Source organism: Elephas maximus, chromosome 12, assembly GCF_024166365.1.
Source record: "Elephas maximus indicus isolate mEleMax1 chromosome 12, mEleMax1 primary haplotype, whole genome shotgun sequence".
In the NCBI taxonomy this organism is placed as follows: domain Eukaryota; kingdom Metazoa; phylum Chordata; class Mammalia; order Proboscidea; family Elephantidae; genus Elephas; species Elephas maximus.
This window is the reverse complement of record NC_064830.1, coordinates 57,869,139-57,891,696: the sequence shown is the minus strand read 5'-3', so window position 1 is coordinate 57,891,696 and position 22,558 is coordinate 57,869,139. Positions and strand designations below refer to the sequence as shown.

General features: G+C 61.9%; 2 protein-coding genes across 9 annotated transcripts; both read right to left on the bottom strand.

The window, feature by feature from the left end:
• Positions 1 to 16: 16 nt before the first annotated feature.
• RHOT2 (ras homolog family member T2) lies at positions 17 to 6,810 on the bottom strand. Of its 8 annotated transcripts, none has more exons than XM_049903814.1 (19): positions 6,704 to 6,810; positions 6,478 to 6,536; positions 6,062 to 6,143; positions 5,933 to 5,973; positions 5,342 to 5,395; positions 5,126 to 5,232; positions 4,932 to 5,040; positions 4,583 to 4,684; positions 4,398 to 4,496; positions 4,181 to 4,289; positions 3,978 to 4,098; positions 3,518 to 3,602; positions 3,289 to 3,434; positions 3,110 to 3,210; positions 2,856 to 2,986; positions 2,686 to 2,763; positions 2,439 to 2,561; positions 2,148 to 2,350; positions 17 to 1,899 (listed from the first exon to the last, which is right to left on the bottom strand). In XM_049903814.1, exons 1-19 carry the CDS (start codon positions 6,738 to 6,740, stop codon positions 1,776 to 1,778), a joined length of 1,911 nt encoding a protein of 636 aa, XP_049759771.1. In that variant the 5' UTR covers positions 6,741 to 6,810; the 3' UTR covers positions 17 to 1,775. The 8 variants fall into 8 exon arrangements, with proteins under 8 accessions (XP_049759771.1, XP_049759772.1, XP_049759775.1 ...); XM_049903815.1 differs by having other exon boundaries at positions 5,933 to 5,976; positions 6,478 to 6,531; positions 6,704 to 6,781; XM_049903813.1 differs by having other exon boundaries at positions 18 to 1,899; positions 5,933 to 5,976.
• A 420-nt stretch (positions 6,811 to 7,230) lies between these two features.
• WDR90 (WD repeat domain 90) lies at positions 7,231 to 21,952 on the bottom strand. The gene is given in 43 exon segments (XM_049904993.1): positions 7,231 to 7,643; positions 7,890 to 7,974; positions 8,046 to 8,168; positions 8,252 to 8,395; positions 8,470 to 8,600; positions 8,726 to 8,906; positions 9,009 to 9,111; positions 9,575 to 9,712; positions 9,822 to 9,933; positions 10,022 to 10,190; positions 10,275 to 10,465; positions 10,549 to 10,570; positions 10,572 to 10,709; positions 10,791 to 10,912; positions 11,072 to 11,155; positions 11,398 to 11,436; positions 11,732 to 11,908; positions 12,017 to 12,210; positions 12,356 to 12,592; positions 12,751 to 12,915; positions 13,161 to 13,429; positions 13,692 to 13,799; positions 13,801 to 13,920; positions 14,071 to 14,185; positions 14,382 to 14,521; positions 14,647 to 14,882; positions 15,144 to 15,257; positions 15,322 to 15,452; positions 15,638 to 15,787; positions 16,555 to 16,614; positions 16,915 to 17,060; positions 17,133 to 17,243; positions 18,249 to 18,317; positions 18,559 to 18,621; positions 18,846 to 19,007; positions 19,081 to 19,303; positions 19,666 to 19,780; positions 20,040 to 20,201; positions 20,344 to 20,447; positions 20,531 to 20,712; positions 20,877 to 21,167; positions 21,364 to 21,570; positions 21,710 to 21,952. Coding segments are annotated over 43 exon segments (6,444 nt in total). The 3' UTR covers positions 7,231 to 7,275.
• Positions 21,953 to 22,558: the final 606 nt, after the last annotated feature.

Here is a 22,558-nt window from a genome sequence, read left to right as displayed (position 1 = left end):
GCCTGCGACCCCCCAGGCGGTGGACCCCGCGTTTCCCTCGCGGCTCATTGGCTCTTCCTGCTGACCACCCAGACTGATGCAGACAGCCTGGCTTCTTCTGAGCCCTAGGGCTCTACTGCTGGGTGCCAAAACTAACAGAAGCCAGTGAATGTAGGGGAGGTGACAGTGCAGCTGCCCAGACCAACCCCCACCGCGCACGTCTGGATTGGGGGCTTGTGCCTGAACACTACTGCAGCCAGCTTGGTGGAGAGTCAGGGTCTCTGGCCTGAGCAGGCCACTGGGGCTGGGCATGGATGGTACTAGGTAGGCTCAGGCAGACCCATGGACCCCCGGGCAGAGCCACAGCTGGGATCAATGAGGGAACCCGCTTATACAATGGAGATGACACAGACCAAGGGGATAGATGACCATAGCAAACTTTTCAAGGGCTACTCAAATGTACAGCCTGTTGCTGCAGTGTGCAATGGAGCCATCATCACTCTTGGCAGCTGTGCCCTCTGGGGACACAGGTGTCCAGAAATAGCACCTGGCTCTGAGGGCTGGCAGGGGTGGAGGGACAGCCCATGGGGCCAGAAGGGGCCCCAGTGCCCACCCCACCCTCCTGAGGCAGATGTGGTCCTGCACAGTGGGCACCACCCAAGTGTACCGAGCCTGCCAGGCACCAAGAATGTGGCTCAGAAGCTGGGGAGGAAGGAATGGGCTGGGCTGGGACCCTGGTCTGCTCAGCCACCACAGGCTCCAAGACACGTGGAACAGCAGGTGCCTGTCCAAGAAGGTTCTCTGGAGAACCACCCCGTTCCCTTCAATGTGGGGGGTGCTATGGCTGTCCCTTTCAGGGTGTGAAGGACGGGACAGGACTAGGCAGGGTCCCCAAGCAGGGGGCTCCTATGCACTGCAGACGGAGCAGCATAATTGGGTGCCTGGTTGAACCAGGCCATCTGGACACTGCGGCCCGGGGAGTGGGCTACATGGGGGTGGTGACCTCAGACTGCGGGCTTCCCACTACACTCCCTCAAGGACACTGTGGGCTGCTCATCCCCAGACTGATGTGGACTACATTGGACAGAGGTCCTCTGGGCCCAGCCAGACATTAAGTGGCCTGGACATGATGCCTGGGGGCAGGGAGCAGATCCAGGGCAGAGGCTGAGGTGATGCTGCAGGAGGCACCCTGAGGTCTCTGGAAGTAAACGGCCAGAGCTGTGCTTTCCAGCCACCCCAGACAAAGGACAAGTTTTAGGCTGATTCACAAAAAAACTGCCTTTAAGGTGTGGAATCCAAGAGATGGAAGACAATTGAAGTTTAATCAGAAAACCCAGTTTCATGCCCTCAGAAGGGGCAGGCAGAACCCATTCCACAGCAGTGGCAGATGGGCCCATGTGGACCACAGGGAAGTAGACATTGTGATCCCAGCACTTCTTGCCTGCCCCTACTTCTGACCCCTTCCACACCTGCTGACCACCTGGGCCCAGGACCAGGAAGGAGGGAGTGGGGCCCTAAGAATTCCACATCCGGAGTCACCAGCTTCCTCATCTATGACCCCAGTCCCCCCAGTACACATGATGCCCAATAGTGACAGGGCCCAAGCTGTTTGGAAAAGGGGCCTCTCCAGTAGGGGTGGGCAAGCTGGCACAGCTGTAGCAGGATAGCACTTGGCAAATGTTCAAGCAGGAGAAGGCCCCTGGGCAGGGGCCCTCTGCCAGTGCCTTGGGGACCCTGAACCAGGACTGTAGGGCGGGGCCAGGCAGGAGGGCAGGGAGGGCCTCAGGCTGGCCTCATCAGCTCTTCACCAGGGCCCTATATAGGGAAAAGCTGAGCACGGCAGCCAGGGCGGCCCCAACAGCCCCCAGCGTCACCTGCAGCCAGAAGGAGGTGGGGTGCAGCTCCGTATGAACCAGGTATCTGCAGAAAGAGAGCAGAGCCATCTGGAGAAGCCCCAGTCCCTCTGCTCAGCCCCAACATCCCTGCTGTGCCCCACCCAACCCCTAAAGCTGGACCTAGAAAAGCCTCGGAGCCCCATGAGGCTGGCTCCTCGTCTGCAACCCAATCCCACCAAGCCTATCCTCCCCATCCTGCAGCATGACTCCTAGCTTACAGCCCACCCACCCATCTGGGGACAGGACTCTAAGGCTGTGGGGGCCAGTACTCACGGGAAGGTAGCCATGGTGGCCAGCCGGCTGAAGATGGCAGTGCTGGGTGCAGCCGAGCTGATACAAGAGAACGGGACAGGAGCGGGCAGCCGGTGCCTGTGGCAGAACTCAGCCGGGGACATGCCTGGTGGCGAGATGCCTTGGGGCAGGTCGGCCTTGGAAGAGATGAAGAGGCAGGGGGTCTGCCCATCCAAGTAACGCTGCTGCAGGGACAGGAGTGACGTAAGGGCAGCATGAGGGTGGTCCACAGAGTGAAGGCAGTGGAGTGCTGCACGGTGCCCCCTGCCTTGCCTTATAGATCCTGGCGCAGAATGTGAAGGATGTGGGGTTGCTGCTGTCAAACAGCAGGCAGGCGACATCACAGGCAACATCTGATGCAACGTCCAGCAGGCTGTCTGCACCCACCTCATGAAGCTGCAGACAGAGGACGGCCTCAGGCAAGGTGGGCTCAGAGGGCCACGCAGGGACAGTGGGGGCAGAAGCAGTAGGACCACCTCAGGGTACAGGACGGGACCCCCACCCCCACCCTGAAACGTACTATCAGGTACTTCTCCTGCCTGTTGACGTGCACTGTGTTGATGGCGTAGGCAGAAAGTTCCATGGAGGGCTCCTGGAGCTGAAGGAGGCACAAGAGAACACAGGAAGGAGACACTGACATTCGGTGGCCCTGATCCCCAGGGCACCCCCCACGCCCTGCAGGACACTCACCCCTAGGCTCCGGCCAAGGAAGGCCTGCAGGAAGGCAGACTTGCCCACTCCATGTGCCCCCACCACCTCGCACAGGAGGACACGCCTCTGGGTCTGCCCCTTCTCCTGGTCCAGCCTTTTCTCACGGGTGACTGTGTGTGGACAAACAAGTGATGCGGGGTGGCACAGAATCCCAGGCAAGGTGGGTGCCCGCCTGGTAAGAATGGGGCTGATGCGGAGGCCCAGCACAGGGTCCTTGAGAGGCAGGTGCCCACCTGTGATGGCATGGGCCTGGGAGTCCTGCTCAGAGAGGACGGGGTACCCCAGGTAGCCGAGATCCCCAAGACAGCGCCGGACATCCACATAGGTCACCAGGCTGGGGGTAGGTGGGCAGGAATTACAGCAGCGCAGTGGCAGTGTGGCTGGGCGGGCGGGCAGCGAGGGCTACGCTTACGTCCACTGGCAGAGGAAGCTGTGCAGGGGAAGCTGGCCACCGGCTGCAGTGCACACCGTATAGGGCAGCTCAGGGCCCCAGGGGGCTGCTGGGAAGACACTAAAGAGGCTCTGCAACTCCACGGGCGAAAGGGCACCATCGTGGTCCTGGACGGAGGCATTGATGCAAGCAGTGATGTAGGGGGCAACAGGGCTGCATGGGGGTGGCACCGGGCTGCTCACATGCTCACCTGGTCGTGCTTCTCAAACACTCTCTGCAGGAATTGGTAGCCAAAGTGGTTGAGCTCAGTGGTACAGCCTGAGGGCACGGGGAGCCTGCAGAGAGGGGGCCCTGTTCCTGCAAGCCTGCCTGTGAGGCCTCCCAACCGTACGCCAGGGCAAGCACCATGTGGCCATCTGCCCGTTGTGGGGAGGCCTGGCCAAAGTCCCCATCCAGGGGGCAAGGGGGCAGAGACAGATACATCAAGATCTGTGCAACTGTAGCAGGACATCTTCTACACAAGCATTCTGGTAGGTGGTCAGTCCCCTGGACCTGGTGTGCTCTGCTCAGGGAACAGCCGGGCCCAAATGCCCCCAGGAGGCACTGTGCAGGCCCCCCATGAGACGGATGGACAGATGGGTGGGACTGAGACTCAGGTGAGACATGCACCCATTTGTGGTCCCCAGGATGTGGCCCAGATGCCCACTCACGGGGGGAAAAGGTAGTCATCCGTGAGCTCAAGCGCATCACCATAGCCAAAGCGCCGCAAGATGGCCCAGGTGGTCTCATGGCGGCCACGCTGGATGAAAAGTGTGTTCAGGAAGAGGAAGCCTGTGCTGAGGAGTCAGAAGTCTGGCACCTGGCCTGGTGGCCCTAGCCCACCACCCCACACCAGCGGGCAGCCCAGCCTCACCGTCCAGTGTCAGCTGATCATTCCACACACCGCCTGCCACATTCTTGCTCACCACCATCTTCACATCCTCCAGGGCCTGCGGGGCCAGGGGGTGCCCAAAGCAGGACTTCTGTTTCCAAGAGAAACTTGGTGTTAATCGGCAGCCTCCTGGTACTGCCCAAGACCAGGCATCGGGGCTGTAGGGGTGCGGGGCAGGGCGTGGAGGGCTGGGCTGCACCTGGAAGGTGTTGAGTTCCTCATCGCTGAGCGCCTGGTCCAGGTCCTGGTCGCAGAGTCTGAAGACGCGTGTGAGGGCCTGGGTGCACGCAGGCTGCAGCTACAGGGACAATGGCTCAGCACACCTGCTTCCCCCTGCACACCCCTCTCACCCCATGCCCACCCCACCCGCTGCCTGTCCCCCACCTGCTTGGCCTCGGGATCATACAGAGGTGCTGTGGGGTGCAGCACGGCCTTCTGCGCATAGTAGAACAGCTCTGAGATGTTCCTCAGGTTCTTGGCCGAGCACTGGGAGGGAGAACTGGCTGGAGGCGCCCTGGGGACACTGTCCTGGGTGCAGCAGGTCAGGGGACCTCCCTCCACCCCAGGCCCTCAATGAAACAACCTGACTCCGACTGGCCCCAGGTAACCAGCATGGAGGGGTACAGAGTGTGCTGTAGGCTCTCCGCTTCTGCACTGCCCTCACCACAGAACCCCTCTCCTTGTCCACCTGGACGACCAGAGCTGGGGCCAGAATGAGGACCACCCTGCTCACCTCCACACAAGTCTCGATCTCAGGGAATTGGCTCATGATGGGAAGCACAGCCTCGATGGAGCCCCCCGGCCGCAGGTCCGACTTGTTGCCCACCAGGATGATGGGGACCCTGGGGAGAGGCCCATGGTCACCAGGGCTGGACAGTGGCATGGCCCAGGCACCCACTGAGGTCCCCACCGAGGCCCCCTCATTACCTAGGGCCCCTCTTGGTTCTCCCATTCACCAATGGGATCCACTTGGTTCTGATCTGAGAAAGGCCAGGCTGTGAGTGAGACGGCTCCCACCTGGGCTCTGTGCCTGCCTGGGGGATGGGAGAGGCACTGGTGCCCCAGACCCAGCGCTCTGCCTCTGCCGTCAGGGTCTGTGCAGAGGTTGGCAGCTGAGCCCAGTGCAGGGCTGCCCTTGCTCACCTTCTCGATAGTGGCCTCCTCGGAGATGTCGTACACCACACATACCACATTCGCCTGTGTGGAGCAGTGGTGGTTTTGTCCCAGCCGTGCCCTCCAGCCACCCATTCTGGGCCACCTGTATACTCAACCTAGATGAGCCCTGCCCTCCAGCAGAGGCATCAGGTCCCAGCACAAGACTCCCATGGCTCTGGATAGGGCATCCCTCAGGGGGCTCAGGACAGACACAGGCAAGGCAACAATGGGCACGAGGGGCAACAATGGCAGGAGGGCCACCCCTGGGCAGCCAAGGCCTAAACCCTTGGCTGGCACAAGAGAGGCTGCAGTAGGTTCAGGTGAGACTGTGGGGCCAGGTTCCCTCTCCTGGGGGCTTGGCTGGGGCACAGGTTCCCCCGAAACAGATGAATGTCTGGCACTACAGCCCCAACAAAACAGCGGAATTAGTGGGCTACAGCCAAAGCGGGCTCCTTAATCCAAAAATCTCCACAAGAGGACAAGGCCAAACAACTAGGCCCAGGTGGCAGCCAACCCCCACACCGACAGCCCAAGCCTCAGGCCCAGCAACCCCTCCTCAGACCCTCTCCACCGGCACACCTTGTGGATCTCAGCCTGGAGCTCCTCCTCTGTCTGCTCAGCTTCTAGACGGAAAAAGAGCTCTCACTGAAAGCCCTGCCCCAGGCACACACCCTGGGCTGTCGGGGATGGGGGTGGGGTAGGCGTTACCTGAGTAGTCCACGATGTGGGTGGGCACCTTCTCTGGGGTGACATCCGCAGGAATTGTAATCTCTTCTGCCCGGGGAGGGACCTGGGACACAAAAGCCTATTGCTGTAGGCAGGACCCCTTAGGGTGGCCCAGGGAAGAAGGGCTCCCCCGGGGTAGGCTTCACCAGAAAAACCCCTTCCACCCAGTTCCCAGGTCTGGGGCAGAGCTAGAATGACACCGCGGGGTAGGCCAATCATTCGCAGGCGGCGCACCAAGCCCAGATGCGGACCCCACCCCATGCGCTGTGGGCACTGAGATGACGCCCCTAAAGCACGCTGGGGTACCACGCCCGGCGCCAGCCCGCCAGCCCGCCGCCCGGGGCCCTGGTCAGGCCGCGCGGGAAGCCTCCGGCCCGTACACGCGCTCGGCCACTCACCTCTTCGGGGAACTCCTCGCCCACCAGCGACAAGATCAGCGACGTCTTCCCCACCTGGGCTGCGCGGGGCGGGGCGGTCAGCGCGGCGCCAACCAAGGTCACGGCGCGCCACGCGCCCGCCAAACCCGGAAAGATCCAGGCCCCAGCCCTGCCGCTCCAAGACCCCCGGTCCCTCCCCCCAGCCGCTCCATGACCCCCGGCCACCGCCCCAGGCGTGGGCGCCTACCCTCGCCCAGCAACAGGATGCGAACATCCCGCTTCATGGCCGCAAATCAGCCCCCAACCTGGTCCCGTCCTGGCCCCAGCCCCGCCCCCGACCCGCCTGGTTCCCAACCATATCCCTGATTCCCGTCCCTCGCACCGACACTTCCGGTCCGCGCCCGCACTTCCGGCCCGCGGCCTAGGGAGCAGCGACTGGGCGGACCAGAGCGGCCGGGATGCGCGGCGACGCCACCGCGCGGGCGCACCGGGCACTGCAAGCGCCGCTCCCGGCTCCTCCTCTCTGGGCCGGGGGCGGGGTTGGAGTTCTTCGCACTCAGGTGTCTGACCCGCTGCTGCAGCCTCCCGGCTACATCCCTCCTGTGTGCAGGGATCTCAGCCTCCACCTTAAGCGCTGAGGCTGCCCAGGGAAGGATCCTTGATGAGCAGCTGGGTGGAGAGTGGGGGCTGTGGGGGTGAGGGCCAGGTCGTGGCTGGCTGGGAGAGCCAGGCCCAGGACAGTCTGGAATGAGCACAGAACCAGCAGGCTGGTGGCCAAGGCGACGCCCACGTTTATTTAAACTGTACAGGTTAGACACATTAACCCCAGAAGAAAAGCCAACAGCATTTCACAGTTCTCAGACCCCCAAGTTCACAGCAGCTGGTCTTGGTTACAGACAGTCCTGAGCCCACTCTTGTGGAGGGCCACTTCACTGGCAACCCTGAGCCTTCCTGGCCAGCAGAAGGCCCAGCTGTTGAGGTGGTCACTGGGGAGACACCCCAGGGCACCGGGCACTGCTGCCCCTGGGCCTTAGCAGCTGACGCCTCCCACACCAGGATTTCCTTGTGGGCCGCTGTGAGGAGCAGCTGTGCTGACAGGGAGAACTGGCACAGGTGCACCGAGTTGTTGTGGCCAGCGAAGTCCTGCACAGTCCCCAATGCACAGTCCACTAGCCCCACCAGGCGCTCTGAGGGCAACATGGGCCTCAGTGCTGGTGCAACTCCGAGTGAGGGCTGCCTGGCCCGACCTTACCCTGTCTTCTGCCAGGGCAGGGTCCTCACTTCCCCTGTCCCTCCACACCCACCAAAGGCAGGGTCCTCACCCCACTTCAGAGGTGAGGGCACAGAGGTGAGGCGGTGTGCCTGAATCTCAGTGCCTGGGGAGGGGTCTGAGGGACAGGGCAGCCCTCAGTCCCTCAGGACAGAGCACTCACCAGCAAAGCTGACAGCCATAAGGCATGCTCCCAGGGACAGACTCAGGGACATGGCAAAAAGGGGCAGTGGGACTGTCTCTACCACCTGCTGGCAGTGATGGTGAGACCCAGCCCCTCGCCCCATTTCCCTCAGCTGGCATCAGGTAGTGCACCTACCTGCTTCTGGCAGAGGCTGTACAGGAGGAGCAGCTCCTCCCGAGGGCCGAGGTGGGCACATACCAGCAGGTCATTGTTCCAGGAACAGAAGGTAGCAAGGCAGGGTAGCAAGCAGGCAGGCGACTATAAGGTGCAGACACTGTGGCAAGTGGGGCAGGCACCACCCTGCCCCCAACCCATGTGTGCTTGCAACTGGCACCTCTTACCTCTGCAGGCATGGGTGCTGGGAAGCTCGGCCAGTCCACAAGCTCACAGCAGTCCTCCAGCCAGTCAGCTGCCGAGACACTGATCTGCTGGTCCCTGCTGACGGCCAGCCACAGGTCTGCACCCGGCACCCCAAAATCTCCATGCTAGGGGACTGGGGGCTGGTGGGTGCCTCCTGCCAATTACACCCCCCTGCCCGCCTGCCCCTAGGTGGCTTCACCTCCTTGCTTCTGCACTGGGTGGCAGAAATGGGGGTGTCCTGGTGGTCTCTCAGCACTCAGAGAGTCATCCCTGCGTGGGGGCAGCTCATGGCCACCAGCCCATCCTTGTCCCTGGAGAGGATGATCTGACCTGGGCCAGGGCAGGGTCACACGGTCTCCTACACACCCCAGGCCCCACCTTGACCATGCATTCATTCCTCTATATGCCTTGGTCTCCACCTGGACCACGCGGCTGTCCCCTTATGCCCCCTCTGCCCTCATCGTCAGTGGCTAAGGCCACAGCCGTCAGTGCAGATGAGTGGGGGTGCATCTTGAGCTCCATCTCTGTTTGGGAAACACTGAAGATGCGCAGTGTGCCGTCGCTGTAGCTGCCCACCAGCTGCTGTGGCCCCAGCTGCCCATGGGACAGGGGGCTCCAAGCCAGACAGAGACAGCTCTGGGGATGTGCAGGGGCCAGTGTTGGTACCCACCAAGCCCCTCGCAGGCAGGCAGCCCTGCTCAAGCACCTGCATGCTCCCACCCCTCAGGCCCCACACACCTGGCTCAGCACCTGGAACTGGATCACCAGCTCCATGCTGGCCAAGGACCACACCCTCACACTCCCATCCTCGCCACAGGTGGTGCAGTGGGATTTGTCAGGGCTAAGTCACCTGCAGGACACAGCCAGCTGAGGGGCACCACCCAGCCCCACTTGGGCCAGCTGCCCTGAGCACAGAAGGGACACAGGCCTGTCCTGCCCCCAGTGACTTCATCTGTGGTCCTGTCCTGAGCCCTGGCATGTCCCAGCACTTAGTCTGTGTAGGGCAATGGACAGAGGGACACCACCAACCAGGCCAGCTCGACTGTCCCTCAGAGGAATGGCCACACAGAGCTACTGAATCCAGAACATGGCAGCTTACCACCCCTGGTGGGCTGCAGACCAACTAGAGAGATACAAAACGATCCCTTCGGCAGCTGTTGGTGACGACAGTGGACTGTTCTCCCCAAGTTCTCGTGTACATGAAGAGAAGAGCAGACGCATGGCCCAGGGAGGGGGCTGTGTGACACGGGGAAGGGGCAGGGGGACAACTGGGGGAGGTTGGGGCTAACCTGAGTGGACCTCACCTTGCTTCTGTGGTCACTGATAAGGTGGATGCTGGCGCCCTGGTGCCCACAATGCCCATGTCCATGCAGGCATCAAAAGCACCACTCACGATGTCCCCGTCCAGCGTCAGCTCGTGCTCCAGGAGGACAGAGCTGGACCTGGGGCAGGCATGCAGGGGTGGCCGTGGGCTTGGGTGCCAGACCCCTCCAGGCTGGGCACTGTGGGCGTGTCCCCTCCAGGCCCCTGCTGAGCTCCCCACTCCATCACCTCATGCCCAAGCCCTTCAGTTTCAGCTCCTGCACAGCTCCTGTGGCCCACAGGTGCAGCCGCCACGTGTTGCTGCCGGTGACCAGCTGCGTCCCCACACACAGCAGCACTCCTGGGGGTAGAGGGCAGTCAGCAACTGCCCCAATGCCCACCACAGGACGGCGCAGCCCACAGTGTAGCAAGGGGCTCTTCTCACCCACCAATCTCGCCATCATCAGCCTCCCAGGCCAGGAAGCAGCAGCCAGAGCAAGTGTCCCAGACGCAGACCTGGCCGGCACTGGAGCTGCAGCAGAGTAGGGGCACTGTGCTGAGGCACAAGGTGGTGAGCTCGCTGGTTCCCAACTCCACAAGGAACGATTCGCAATGCACCTGGGCAGGCACATGCACGGTCAGCCATCCCCAAGCCCCACCAGCCAGACCCCTGCCTCCAGCCCTGTGCCCACTGCTGTACACCTGGAGGCAGGTGTCTGTCCTTAGCTGCTGCAGGAGCCAGAAAGTGACATCGCCCTGGCACACATAGGCGAGCTTGGGAGCATCCCCGGGACTGAATGCCACGCCATGCACTGGCTCTGGGAGGTGGGTGAAGGTCACAAGTTCATGGGTGGCCATGCTCCACAGGGCAAGAGTGCAGTTGCTGTAGTCACCTGGGTAGACATCAAGGGCAGGCAGCTGCGTCAGCACCCAGGCGAGGCCCCCGGAGCCCATCCCTGGGCCTGCCTCTGCTGACCCAGTGTGATAAGGAGCCTTGACGTCCAGTGAGAAGGCCAGGGCCTGGATGGCGGAATCATGGTGAGAGATGAGTCTCTGGCAGATGCCCATAAACACATCCCAGATGCAGATCTAGCAGCAGGCAGCCTCACTGCTGTGGCCCAAGACAGAGACCAACACCTGGCAAGTGGCAGGTATGGTCAGCGGGCTGGCATGGCCAGCGGCTCACCTGGCTGTGTCTGGGGGTGGGCAGGGGGGCACCTAGGCATCATGGCTGAGGGCCAGTGTGGACACGTCCTCGGGGTGGCCGAACCAGTGCTGCCAGGAGCCAGAGCGCAGGTCCTCTACCACCACCAGGCCGCCGCACATGTAGGCAAAGAAGCCTGCGGGGCTGCAGGGCTGTCAGGAGTGGCCTAAGTGTCTTCCTGTCCCCCTGCCCCCCCAGGAGCCAAGAAGGTCCCCACTACACCCTTCAGGAAAACTGCTCAGGTGCAGAAAGACCCAAAGAGGAGAAGGCTGAGGCACCTACAGCTGGGCCCCACCTGTGTCTGGCCTCCACACCATGTTGGCATGTCCATTCCTGTTATAGCTCACAACGGCCTTCAGGTGCAGCTGCCTGCCACCAGCTGGAGAGAAGGAAACAGTCTGTATGGACAAGGACCTAGGATGCTGGAGATCCTGGCACAGCTGCCCAGACCCCCTCAGGGCCACATAGCCCCTCGACCTCAGGGTCATCTCCCTGCCCATCTCAGGGTCACATATGATTGGTCAGGGTGGGAAGTGGGAAGTGGACAGAGTCCAGGGTGGAGGAAAGGGGTGCCCCTGGAGCCCCTCTCCCCGACCCTCACAGACATGGCCCATGGCTGACCTTGGGGAGCTGGGAGGCCTCGAAGTATACCACGAAGGGCTTGTAGGAATCAGGGCAGGCAGTGAGCAGGGTACGACATCCCTGGGGCTGCTGGCACCTGCTGGAGGGAGGGTTGAGCATCAGGCCTCCCCAGGGCAACTCCTCAGAGACCCTCATCACCTAAGGGTGAGGACTCCAGGGAGCAGAAGGCCCACCCACCGCTGCCTGGTCCAGGTGGACACACCTCTCTATCTACTGGCCCCACCTACCCCCTGCCAGCCTTTCTCAGACCTTTGGGAGCTACAGGGCCCGTGTCAGGGATTTCCCCTCCCCGCACTGGTCTTCCAGAGTTTACCGGGCCAGCCATGGGGGCAGGCAGGCTTGCCGAGTCCCCAGGGGACCGCTGTGGCCCTCCTTGGCCTGTCCCCGCCAGCTCCCTTCTCCACCAGCACAGGAGGGCCTGGGACCTGGCGGGGCCCCGCAGGACTATCATCCTCACTGGGTCCTTCATCACTGAACACTGAGGACATGCCTAGGGAGGGGGCAGTGAGGAGTCAGAGTGGAGCCCACACGCAGCCACTGTCCTTGCTCGCCATCAGCACCTGGGCTGGCTGGACCTCCCGGGGCCCCCGCCCCTTACCGTCACTACCCTCTGGGAGTGTGGCACCAACTGCCAGCTGGGGCAGGCAGGTCTGGGACAGCACAGGCACCCGGCCCCAGGGGAGCCCACTGGCTCCAGAGATGGCATCCACCTCCTGCTGTCCTGCAGCCGGCCCTGGGGATTGAAGGCACCACAGGTGGTGCTCAGGGATATGGCCCCGGCTCTGTGGGTGACTGGGAGAAGGGACTGGCCCTGCAGGGGAGATGGGGCAGACAAGACCTTTTCCAGACAGAAAAGGGACCAACGCCAATGTCCCTGAACACAGTCCGGCCCATGCTGGGGTGCCCGCCCCTCAGACGAGCCACTGACCCGCCTCACAGGCTGGTGAGGCCCTGGCTGAGCCTTGGACACTGCAGAAGCAATGAGACAGAGGGTACAGAGAAGGTGCTGTGTGGTGGGTGGGCACGAGGGCAAAGTGGACACTTGCATGCCCTGGGGTATCCTCTCAGGGAGACCAGGATGTCCCAGAGGAAGACAGCATCTCCCACACTGAGGACCTGCTGCTGGTCGGGGGTGAAGGCCATGCCCTGCACAGGCTCCAAGTGCCCGAGGGAAGTGTCACACATGGAGCCTAAGGGTTGGCCAGGTGGAGACCCAGTGAGGAAGGCCCTGGAGGACTTCATGCACAAGCAGGCACAGGGAGTCCTGGGGCCCCGCCCTCCGTACCCAGCAAAGAGACCACCTACAGGCCCATGCCATCCCGCTCAGCACATACCTGGCAGCCAGGGTGTGCCTATGTTGAGGAGTCCCACACCTTGATGGCCTGGTCACCGGCCGTCACCAGGAGGCGGGCATCCTCACTGAAAGCCAGGGAGGAGCAGGCCACAGGGTGGACGTCAGATAGCTTGGCGTCATTCAAGTGGTGGTAGGCTAGACAGCTGGGGGGAAACATTCAAGTGGGGGGAGGCCAGATAGCTAGGGGGCATTCAAGTGGGGGGAGGCCACACAACTGGGGGTCATTCAAATGGGGGCAGGCCAGACAGCTGGGGGGGTATTCAAGTGGGGGGAGGCCAGACAGCTGGGAGGGTGCATTCAGGTAGAGGGGGGAGACCAGGCTGAGGAGCTAGGGCAAGAAGGCCTGGCCCTATATAGCAGGAGAAAGTAGCTTTCTCAGTAAAGCCACCTCTTGGGGGACAGCAGTGGCCTGGGGGTTCTGTCTTTGTCAAGGGATAAGGGCGATAGTGCTCTGGGGCTCACCTCCCAAATGGTGCACCCCGACGTGACATCCAGCACCAGGACTTTGGTGGAGAAGGTGGACACCAGCAGGTGGCTATTGGACTGGGGCCGGAAGCAGATGGCCTGAAGCAGGGCGCGGACATCCACTTGCAGCAGCTGGGGCAACAGTGCGTGAGCGTCAGCCACTGCCGCTGGGCAGAGTGCACATGCATAGGCCTGGGCGCAAGAGGGTACAGCCTCAGGAGCAGGAGGCTGCACCCCCGCCCCGGCCCCACGTTGTCCAGCCAGGTAATCCTTTGTCCAAAAGCCAACCCTTGCCCAGGAGGACACAGTGCCCTTCCACCACGGGCACACCCACCCTGCCCCCCCGCCCCCAGGCCCTTGCATCCACATGGTGACAAGGAGAGCCCCAGTGGCAATCCCGAGGAACTGTGCAGCTAAGATGGGGGTTCAAACAGGGGTCTGCTGGCTCCCCCACCCACACCCCAGACAGGAGAGGAGACCCCAGCTGCTCACCTCGTCTAGGGAGGCCGCGGCCACCAGTCACTGTGTACTTGGAGGGGCCCACGAAGGCCAGCAGGAGGCTTGTCCCCGCTGACCGCCAGGGCACCGGGGCTTGGCCAGGCATCCTGGCATACCATGCTTCCTGGGGCAGCATGGGGGCAACGGGTCAGATGAGCGGGACAGCCATCCTCGGCTTTGGGATGCTGTGAGCCCTAAAGGTACCTTTCTACCCCATGCTGGGGGTCCAACCAGGGACTTGGGACGCCAAGGGGCAGGTGGAGATGGGCCTGAGTGTCTCCGCATCGGCCTGGGAGGGTGTTGGTCTGGGGGGCCTGACCTGCCACTTAGAGGACAGAGCACCAGGGGTCTGTGCAGTTGTACTGGGCCAGGGTGCCCTGAGAACAGGTGCTGAACAGGAAGCTGCCATCAGGAGTGACGGCCAGGCCAGTCATAGCCCCTCTGTGTCACCTGCACAACATACTGGGACAGGGTGAGGGCTTCAGGCAGTGCTGGAACTCCTGTGACAGCCCATCCCCTGCCCAGCACCCCACGAAACCATCCCCAGCCCCCTCCACCCTGGGCGTCCCAGCAGGTTCCGGGCACAGCCCAGCCCAAGAAGAATTGGCTCCCAGCCCCAGAGGAGTTGGCTCGCAGCCTTGCCCACCTGTGCTCCATCAGCACATCTGAGGTCGTCAGGCTGAAGGACCACACAGTGCTGCTACGGAAGCCACAGGACGGGATCTGCTGAGTGGGTTGAAAGGTCACTGTGCCTGGGGCCTCACCCAGGGGTGTAAGATCATACAGCTGGGGGAGAAAAGAGTGGGTGAGGGGTGGGGCCCGAAGATGAAGGGCAGGGCTGGCTGAGCACCGTGCCTCCTGTACCTCCCTCCAGCTCCCTCATCTGCCCTGCTCCCCCTGTTGCACCCTACCTGCTGCAGGGTTGCCAGGTCCCAGATGCAGATGGTGCCATCCTGGGCAACAGTGGCAAGCTGCATACTGACTGGCTCTGTGGCGCAGGCCAGCACAGAGGCAGTATGGGAACAGACCAGCACACGGTACTCCTGTGATGCCATGTCCAGGAAGCCCAGTTGGCCCATGGAGGTGGTGGAGAGCATGTGCTGGCCATCAGGGCTGATGCAGACTGAGCTGACTGGGCCCTCGTGCTCTGCAGCTGGGGTAGGTAACCTCCCAGCTGATGTGGGTCGCAGGCATGGACCCCGGGCAGATTGTGGATTCCCATGCTCAGGCTGCCTGCATGCCCAAGGCACAGACGAGCCCACTTCTCCCACCAGGAGCCCTGGTTCCTGGGGCCAAACCCTGCCCAGCTGGCCCTGCACAGCTAGCTCCAGGCACTCCTGGCAACGGACCTGGCCTCAGGACATAGTCCCTGCCACATGCCCCACACTGAGTGGCACTTGGACCTCACCTGCCTCCAGGTGCACCGCGGAGAAGTTCAGAAGCCAGAGACGCAGGTAGTGGTCCTCGGAGCCCATAGCGCACAGGGCTGGGGAGATGCTGACGCTGATGGTGATGCCGGGGCCTGCAGAGGGTGGCAGTGTCAGGGGTACCCCGGCTTCCTGCCATGGGGCTGGGTGCCCACCTACCTGAAGTGAAGGTTGGCTTCTGCTAGTGGGGGCTCTTGGGGGGCTGCATGGGCAACAGGCGGCGGGCATGCCTCACAGCCATGCACTGGGCATCCACCTCCAGAATGTGACCACTCTAGTTGCACACGTAGCTGCTCGAAAATGACAGGTGAAGGGTTGTGGGGTGGGGGGTGCAGGGCAGGAGTCTGTGGGGCCTCCAGTGTGTGTGGAGGTGCTCACAGGAGGGGACAGGGCTCACATGAAAGGGAGGGGCAGGGCGGGGGCTCCCAGCCAAGGGGAGGCTCACAGCATGGGAAGGGGCAAGGCGGGGGCTCACAGCATATGTGGCCCTTCCTGGCACGACTGGAGGAAGGCAAGGTCAGTGAAGTGCAGCATGTGGTGCTCCACCAGGTCCTCTGGGCAGGAGTGTAACGCCCCACCACACAGCCGCCACAGACGCACAGTTCCCCGCTCACATAACGCCATCCTACAGGAGAGGCAAAGGGGTAAGCGCCCACTCTGGGGTGCCCACGGTGAGACCCTACCTCCATACTAAGGCTACACAAGGAGGGTCCCGAGCCAGGGACTGGGTTCAGGGGGGAAGCTGGCAATGTGGGTGGGTGGGCCACGTCACCTGGTGTCATCAGAGGCAACCACCCAGAACTGGATGTTTGCGTCAGCACTAGCCTATGCCACCTTGCCGCCGAGGCCCACTGGATTGGTGCCCCACGCCACCACCATCTGCAACACAGCCTGCACCAGCCCCAGGGGGACTGAGCCCGGTTGCATCCAAGCGTCCTTGGGGCTCTGCCCAGCCCACCCCTCTGGGCTGCTGGGTGATGCGCTTCTCTGGAGGGACCAGCTGGTGAGGCCATGGGAAGCTCGGCTCCCATGCAGCCTAGGCACACAGTTCCTGGACATTAGCTGGAGAACCAGAACCCATATCAGGACAAGGCCAGCACGGACTTGGATTTCTATGAGGCACGAGCAGCGGAGCATCCCAGCGGTGTTTACAGAAACAGATAATAAAATGCCTCACAAACAGAGGTGCGGTTAAACAGCAAGCAGCACAATGCTCAGCTTCAATGATGGCCACTGACACGTCAAAGAGTCCATCGTTCAAATGGTAGAATAGAGAAACCACTGAAGAAATCAAGGCAGGTGTTTAACTGTTGACCCAAAGCGATGCCCTTGGAGTAAAGAGCGAAGAAATTAGGATGTAAAACGTAAGACCCCCGGGGTGCTTCCCAGCACCTGCATTCATTGCGGGGAGGGTTGGCCAAGCGTGCCCAAGCAACAGCCTGCAGGTCCATGCTAGGGAAGGAGGTAGGGCAGGGGAGCTATTCTAAACTGGATTTTTTTTTTTTTTAACAAAGGACACACAGGTCTTCAACAAGCAGAAATGAGCAAGGGCAAGCATTTAGCAAACAGAAGCACACACTCCAGGCGGCATCCCCACCTCCCCAGCCTTGGGGCAGCCATTACTGTCCTCCCATGGCCGTCCTTGCCAATGCTGCAGAGAAACTGGGGGCGCAGGGCAGGGGTCTTCAGCAGTCAGTGCCGCCTGGGCTGCCCCTCACTGCCACCCCTACCCCTACCGCTGACCCCACCCACCTGAGGGAGCAGACAGAATGGACTGGGCTCTGGAACATGGACAGGCAGCCCCCTGTCTGGAAGTCCCAGAGCCACACCATGCACAGAGGCTGCACCTGTGCTGAGGCCAGCAGCAAGCTGCTCCCATCCTGTGCCAGGGCAGAGATCTAAGGAGGCAGCCATGGCTTCAGGGAAGGCCCTGAAGCCACACCTAGTCCCCCAGCCAGGGTAGTGCCCACCTTGTCAGTGTGGCCAAGGAAGAAGCGCTGCTCGCTCGTGTAGATCTGCAGGGTGACAATGACCACATGGCAAGGGTACATAACAGTGGCCCCATCCTTGGTCCATAGGGCCTGGCAGTAGGGCTAGGGCAGAGGTCAGGGTGCACCCCATCCCTCCTGGCTGCCCAGGTCAGCCTCGTGCCCTTCCCTGGCCTGCACACATTTGGCACAGAAGGAACACACACACCTCATATCACACACAACCAGATGCACAGGTAAACCGGACAGCTAAAACATGCAGACACACACACATGAATACATACACAACATATCCACACACACATGCATATACACATAATATTGCACACATATGCGCAGACATGGATGTGCACATGTGTGTGCAGATGAAAATATGCACATACATACACACGTACATATACATAAATGCACACAAGTGTGTGTGCACACGGGTGTGTGTACACACACACATACATGTATACACAAACACGCACACACATGCTGTCACTTCCTCTAAGCCTTGCCTCCAAGGCAGAAAACTCTGGGATTCAGGTAGCAAAAGACCAAAGGGCTCCCCCAGAGACATAGCCCCCATCAGCGCCCCATTAGAGCCCTCATTTTCTCCAAAACAGAAAACTCTGAGGTTCAAGTAGCAAAAGACCAAAGGGCTCCCCCAGAGACACAGCCCCCATCTGAGAGGGCCTGACAAGCACCCGGAAGCAGCTGGGAAACATTGCCTTCTCTGCAACCACTCTGCCTGAACCTGTTAGGGCCCCACAAGACACGCTTACATGCCAGCCACATGCATGAGGTAGGCACATGGTTGGGCAACCCGCGGCAGAGCACTAAAAAACATGGGCTGAGAGCTCTACAGTCCACAGAAATTCAAGTGATTTAGACTAGCACTTTAGCCATGTGAGTGCCCATAAGCATCTGCCAAACAAACAGAGCGACATGTGTGAATCTGAAAGCCAACGTGGCCAGGGCACTGAGCTGTGTGCCAGTGTGTGGGCATGGTCAGGTGGACCCAGGCATCTGAGGACCGCAGAAAGCCACCAGGGTCTGCAGGGGGTGAGGGACCCCAACACCCAAAGGCTCTGAAGCCCACGGGCACCTCACCCATCTGGTGCTGGGGCCCCCGAAGCCAATGACCCCCTTGAGCTTCAGGATCGGAACCGGGAGTAAGCTCTGAAACAGGCAGACTCCTGGTGAGAGCCCAGCAGGGCACAGCCCATCCCCAGCCCCCCTCGCAAGAGTGACTCCTTGGGTCCTGGGATGGCTCCTGCCCGTGGCAAGAAGCCAGGATTCTGGGGACCCTGGGTCTTGCCCCACCTGCAGCGCGAGCCTCCCTACCCCCACCACCACAGACCACCAGGAGCTGGGAGTGGGACTCAAGAGTTGAGGAGCAACATACAGACCCCATCCTTACTCTCAGTTGAGAGGGATTCTTGCCCCAAGCCATCTCCTGTCTGCTCTGCTTGCTGCTGGCAGCCTGGATGGGAAAAGGTATCAGAGGCCCCTCGGCCCCCAGTGCCACTCTAGGGGATTCAAGATGAACCCAGCCTGCCATGCCTCCAGCACCCCTTACTCAAAGCAGGAGGTGAAGCAGCTACGCCAGGCCCCAGACACTACTCTCACTGGCGACATGCTCCCCAAGTGCTGGCCACCTGGGCCCAGTGCAGTGAGGGCCCATGCCTTCCTGGAACGGGTACTCACCTCCTGAGAGCCAACATCCTCCAGGGCCCAAGGCGCTATAGCCTGCGTGTGGGCAAACGTGTGGACACCATCGCCAGCCCCCACCTGAGCCAAGGCCTCCAGGGGCTGTAAGGACAGACTGACCTCCAGGAAGGACACAGACACCGAGGCGGCCGGGTGGGACTGTGGAGGATGGGATCCGTCAGCTCTTGGGGTCCTGTGCCCAGCCCCTGCCCCAAGGGTGCAGAGCACTCACTGCTGTGGGACTGGACATCGGGACCACGGGGGACACGCTGTCCTTCAGGGTTCTGCTGCCAACCACCACACGTGGAATGAGCCATAGCATAGGCCCCAGGAGGCCTACAGCAGGGGCAAGGGCAATGGTGACTACCAAACAGATATGCCTAGTGAGGCAGTGGCTGTGCCGGGACCCCATAGCCACAAGCTCCCAGCCACCACCTGCCCACGGCCTGGCACACCTGTGCGTTCAGCACACCCCCATACCAGCTCAGAGCTGGAAAGCTTGAGGCACCCAGGTGTCCCCACACACAGACCTCCAGGACCTCAGGAGAACCAGTACTGGCCCTAGCCTGCCAGCAAGCAGCCACACCTCAGTGTTCACCTGCCTGCTGGTGTGCAAACCCCCTCCCCCCCTCCCACCGACCAGCCTGCCACCAAGCCCAAGCCTGCCTGCCTCAGGAGGGGATCAGCTATTCTGACCCAGCTCACAGGGTGCTCCTGGGCTGTTGCTTGGAAACCTTGGCAAGGCAAACGGCGAAGCAGCATCTGGGATGGCCTCTCCCATCTCCCAGAGGCCCCCTGGACAGGCAGGGCTGCTCACCACATGTGGACATAGCAGTCATGCCAGCACTCCCGCTTTGGCACTGGGAATGCCATTTCTCGTGGCATGGGAGTGACAGCCAACTTGTTGCACTGGGCCTCAGTTATGGTCACAGCTATATTGACTCGGGGTTCTCCAGATCAAGGGAAGCAGGTCTAGCAACCCCTCCCAGCGCCAGGTGACACTTAAGCCAGGTGCCCACCAGTGTGTCACCAACATCCACCCTTGGGGTGCCCAGGAGCTGAGAGGCAAGGCTGTGCACGCCTACGGTGGCTCTGGCCCCAGCTGCACCTGCCAAGCAGGAGCTCAAAGGAAGCCCAACACCAGCACTGAGTCTCCTGGGGTAAGGGGAGGGAGCAGGGGGCGGCCCTCACCGGGGTCAAAGCACAGATCACTGGTGTAGAGGTTCCAGACCAGCATGCTTGCATACAGGTGGACACTCTTAAGGTGCCCATAATGCTGGTTCAGGTACATGAGCAGGGTGTCCTGCAAGTCTAGATGCAGGCAGGTCCAGCAGGTACCAGGGGGGCCCGCGCCTGCAGACAGTACCTGATCAGGGCCCACCCATCCCATTGAAGAGCCCCTCCAGTCTACAATGCCCTCTGTCCTTGGCTGCCCCTCCCCAGGCTACACAGTCCCCACTCTGCCCTTTCCAGACCTTCTGCCCCATCTTGTCACCTGGCCTGGACAGCCGCGCCTCACAGAGGAAGGGGAACTGAAGCCACGTAGCCATAGACTTGAACTCCTTGAATAGGTTGGAAAAGGACACACGGACAACCTGGCTGTCTTGCGGGAGGGCAGGGTGTGGCCATGAGGAGACAGAGGTGACAGGATTGTGGGGCCCCCATACTGCCACATACCACACTGCACCTCAATGGCCAAGTCCAGGTGGATGATGAAGTGCTTGGTGGGCAGGGGCTGGAAGAGAACATACAGGTACTGCCCAGTCAGTCCCAGCGACTGGGTGCTGGTTTTGGGGAGCTGGATGTAGTTGCTGGCAGACACAGATCCCCGGATCTGGTACACAGTGCTTCTCAGGGTCTTGTCCTGGAGAGAGGCAGGAGCTGTGCTCACCAGCAAATCAGGGGCCACACAGGAGGGGAACCCTCTGCACCTGGTGACCCCGGGCCAGGACCCTGAGGTAGCATGGGGCATGTCCCAGTTGGAAGGGAAGGGGGCCTTGTCTTCTCCTGGGCCCCTCACCCACACACCTTCACTAAAGGCATGTCACCCTCCTTGGTGGACCTCTTCCACTCATCCACCTTGAAGTGTCTGAAGACATTGAGTAAGGGCTGCTGCCACACTGAGGGGGGAGTGGAGCAGAGGTCAGGCAAGGCACTGAGGGGTGGGGGCTGCCACGCTGGCGGGGCGCGGGGGCAGAGGTTGGCAGGCACTGAGGCGTGGGGGCCCACGAGCCTGAGGACCTGGCACCAGGCTGACAGGTGCGTCCTGGACTGGGGGCAGTGTGGGGGCCTCGGGGAGGCCCAAAGGCTTATTCTACACTTTCACCCAATAATAACAAGATAAGTCACAGCAGAACTCAGCCCGCAGCCCTGGGCGCCAGGAAGCCAGGCTCAGAGGTCACTCAGCCAAGCGCTGGCCGAGGTGGGGGCCCCAGGGGCCGCCCTCCAACACTGATGCGCACCGGGGGCCAAACTGGTGGGTCCTGCACGCTAAGGCCTCTGCCCCGTCCCCAACCCGGCCCGCCACCTCCAGGGCTGCCCCAGGGCCGTCCACACCACACCGACCGTTCGCCCGCTCGACCCCGCCTGCCTCGGTCCCGGCCCCGCCCGGCCCGGCGGCGGACCGCTGATACCTCCGGCCAAGGCGCAGCCGCTCGAGGTTCCCGCCTTGGCCGCCGCACGCCCCACGCAAGGCACGCAGCGCGGCGCCCACCACCGGCGCCTAGCAACGGCGCCTCACCCCTTTCGCCCTCCTGGCGGCGCCCAGGGCCCATGTGACTGCGCCAGCCCGGCATGCCCTGCGCGGGCGTCGGGCCGGGCCGTGGGTCTCAGCCGCAGGAAGGTCGCCCCGGGGCACCTGCCGTCCAGCCTTTGAGTCTTTTAAAAAAATTTGGAGCCAGGATCTTCTCGTGCGAGGTGAGCCCTGGCTCAAGCCCCACGCCGGCTGTCGTGCGAAGGCTGGCACCGCCGTTCGGAGGCCTCCTCTCCACCTCTAGAGCGGCAACCTCGCTGTCCGCAGCCTCCCCGGTCTCCAGGACTCCTGCCCTGCCTGCTCCGGCCACTTCTTCCACAGTTGCTACTGGCGGCAGAAGCCGGAGGCCCATCCTTAATCGAGAATTCGACCCACCCCCAATTCGTGTTAGTGGGGCTGCACTTAGCCCTTGCCGACTTGCAAGAGGAGGGAAAGGGCTGAGGCTAGACCCCTCCCAAAAGCCTGGCCACACACACTATCGACCCAGCAGGGACCCCACCTCTCCCTCCTGCGTCCAGCAGGCAAGGCCACCCTGGCCAAGAAGGCAGGGTCGTTCAGCTGTCCACAGGTGCCCATAAGGAGGCTGGGGGCTTCATGCCCATGCAACAGAGCTCCTCCACTTACCCACACACACTTCCACCCCAAGACCTGAGGAATGTCTTCGCTCAGTGTCTCACAGCCAGGCATCCCAAACCCAACCCCAAATCCTGGAGAGCTAGGCCCCCTGGTTCCATGGCTAGTTACTTAACGTTGCTCTGCCTGACTGAGGCCAATAGGGAGAGGAAGGAGCAGGGCAGTTGGCCCTGCGCCATGAGCAGGCTGGGCCCTGGGCCTCGTCCCTCAGCCAAGTGGGCAGCTGGGGGGAAGCTGAGGGGCAGAGTGTGGCAGAGCTGCAACCTTGGCTAGCCTAGGGGTACCATCAGCGGGGCGAGAGGCTCCACAGGGAAGCTGACCCCCC

What these genes read in the sequence shown, in the direction of transcription:
- RHOT2 (XM_049903813.1), bottom strand. Translation starts at nt 6,740, where the DNA reads ATGAAGCGGGATGTTCGCATCCTGTTGCTGGGCGAGG. An exon ending in AGAACCAAGAGGGGCCCTAG is followed by an intron (nt 5,041 to 5,125) that starts GTAATGAGGGGG and finishes GCCTCTCCCCAG; the next exon opens with GGTCCCCATCATCCTGGTGG. An exon ending in ATGATCCCGAGGCCAAGCAG is followed by an intron (nt 4,497 to 4,582) that starts GTGGGGGACAGG and finishes TTGTCCCTGTAG; the next exon opens with CTGCAGCCTGCGTGCACCCA.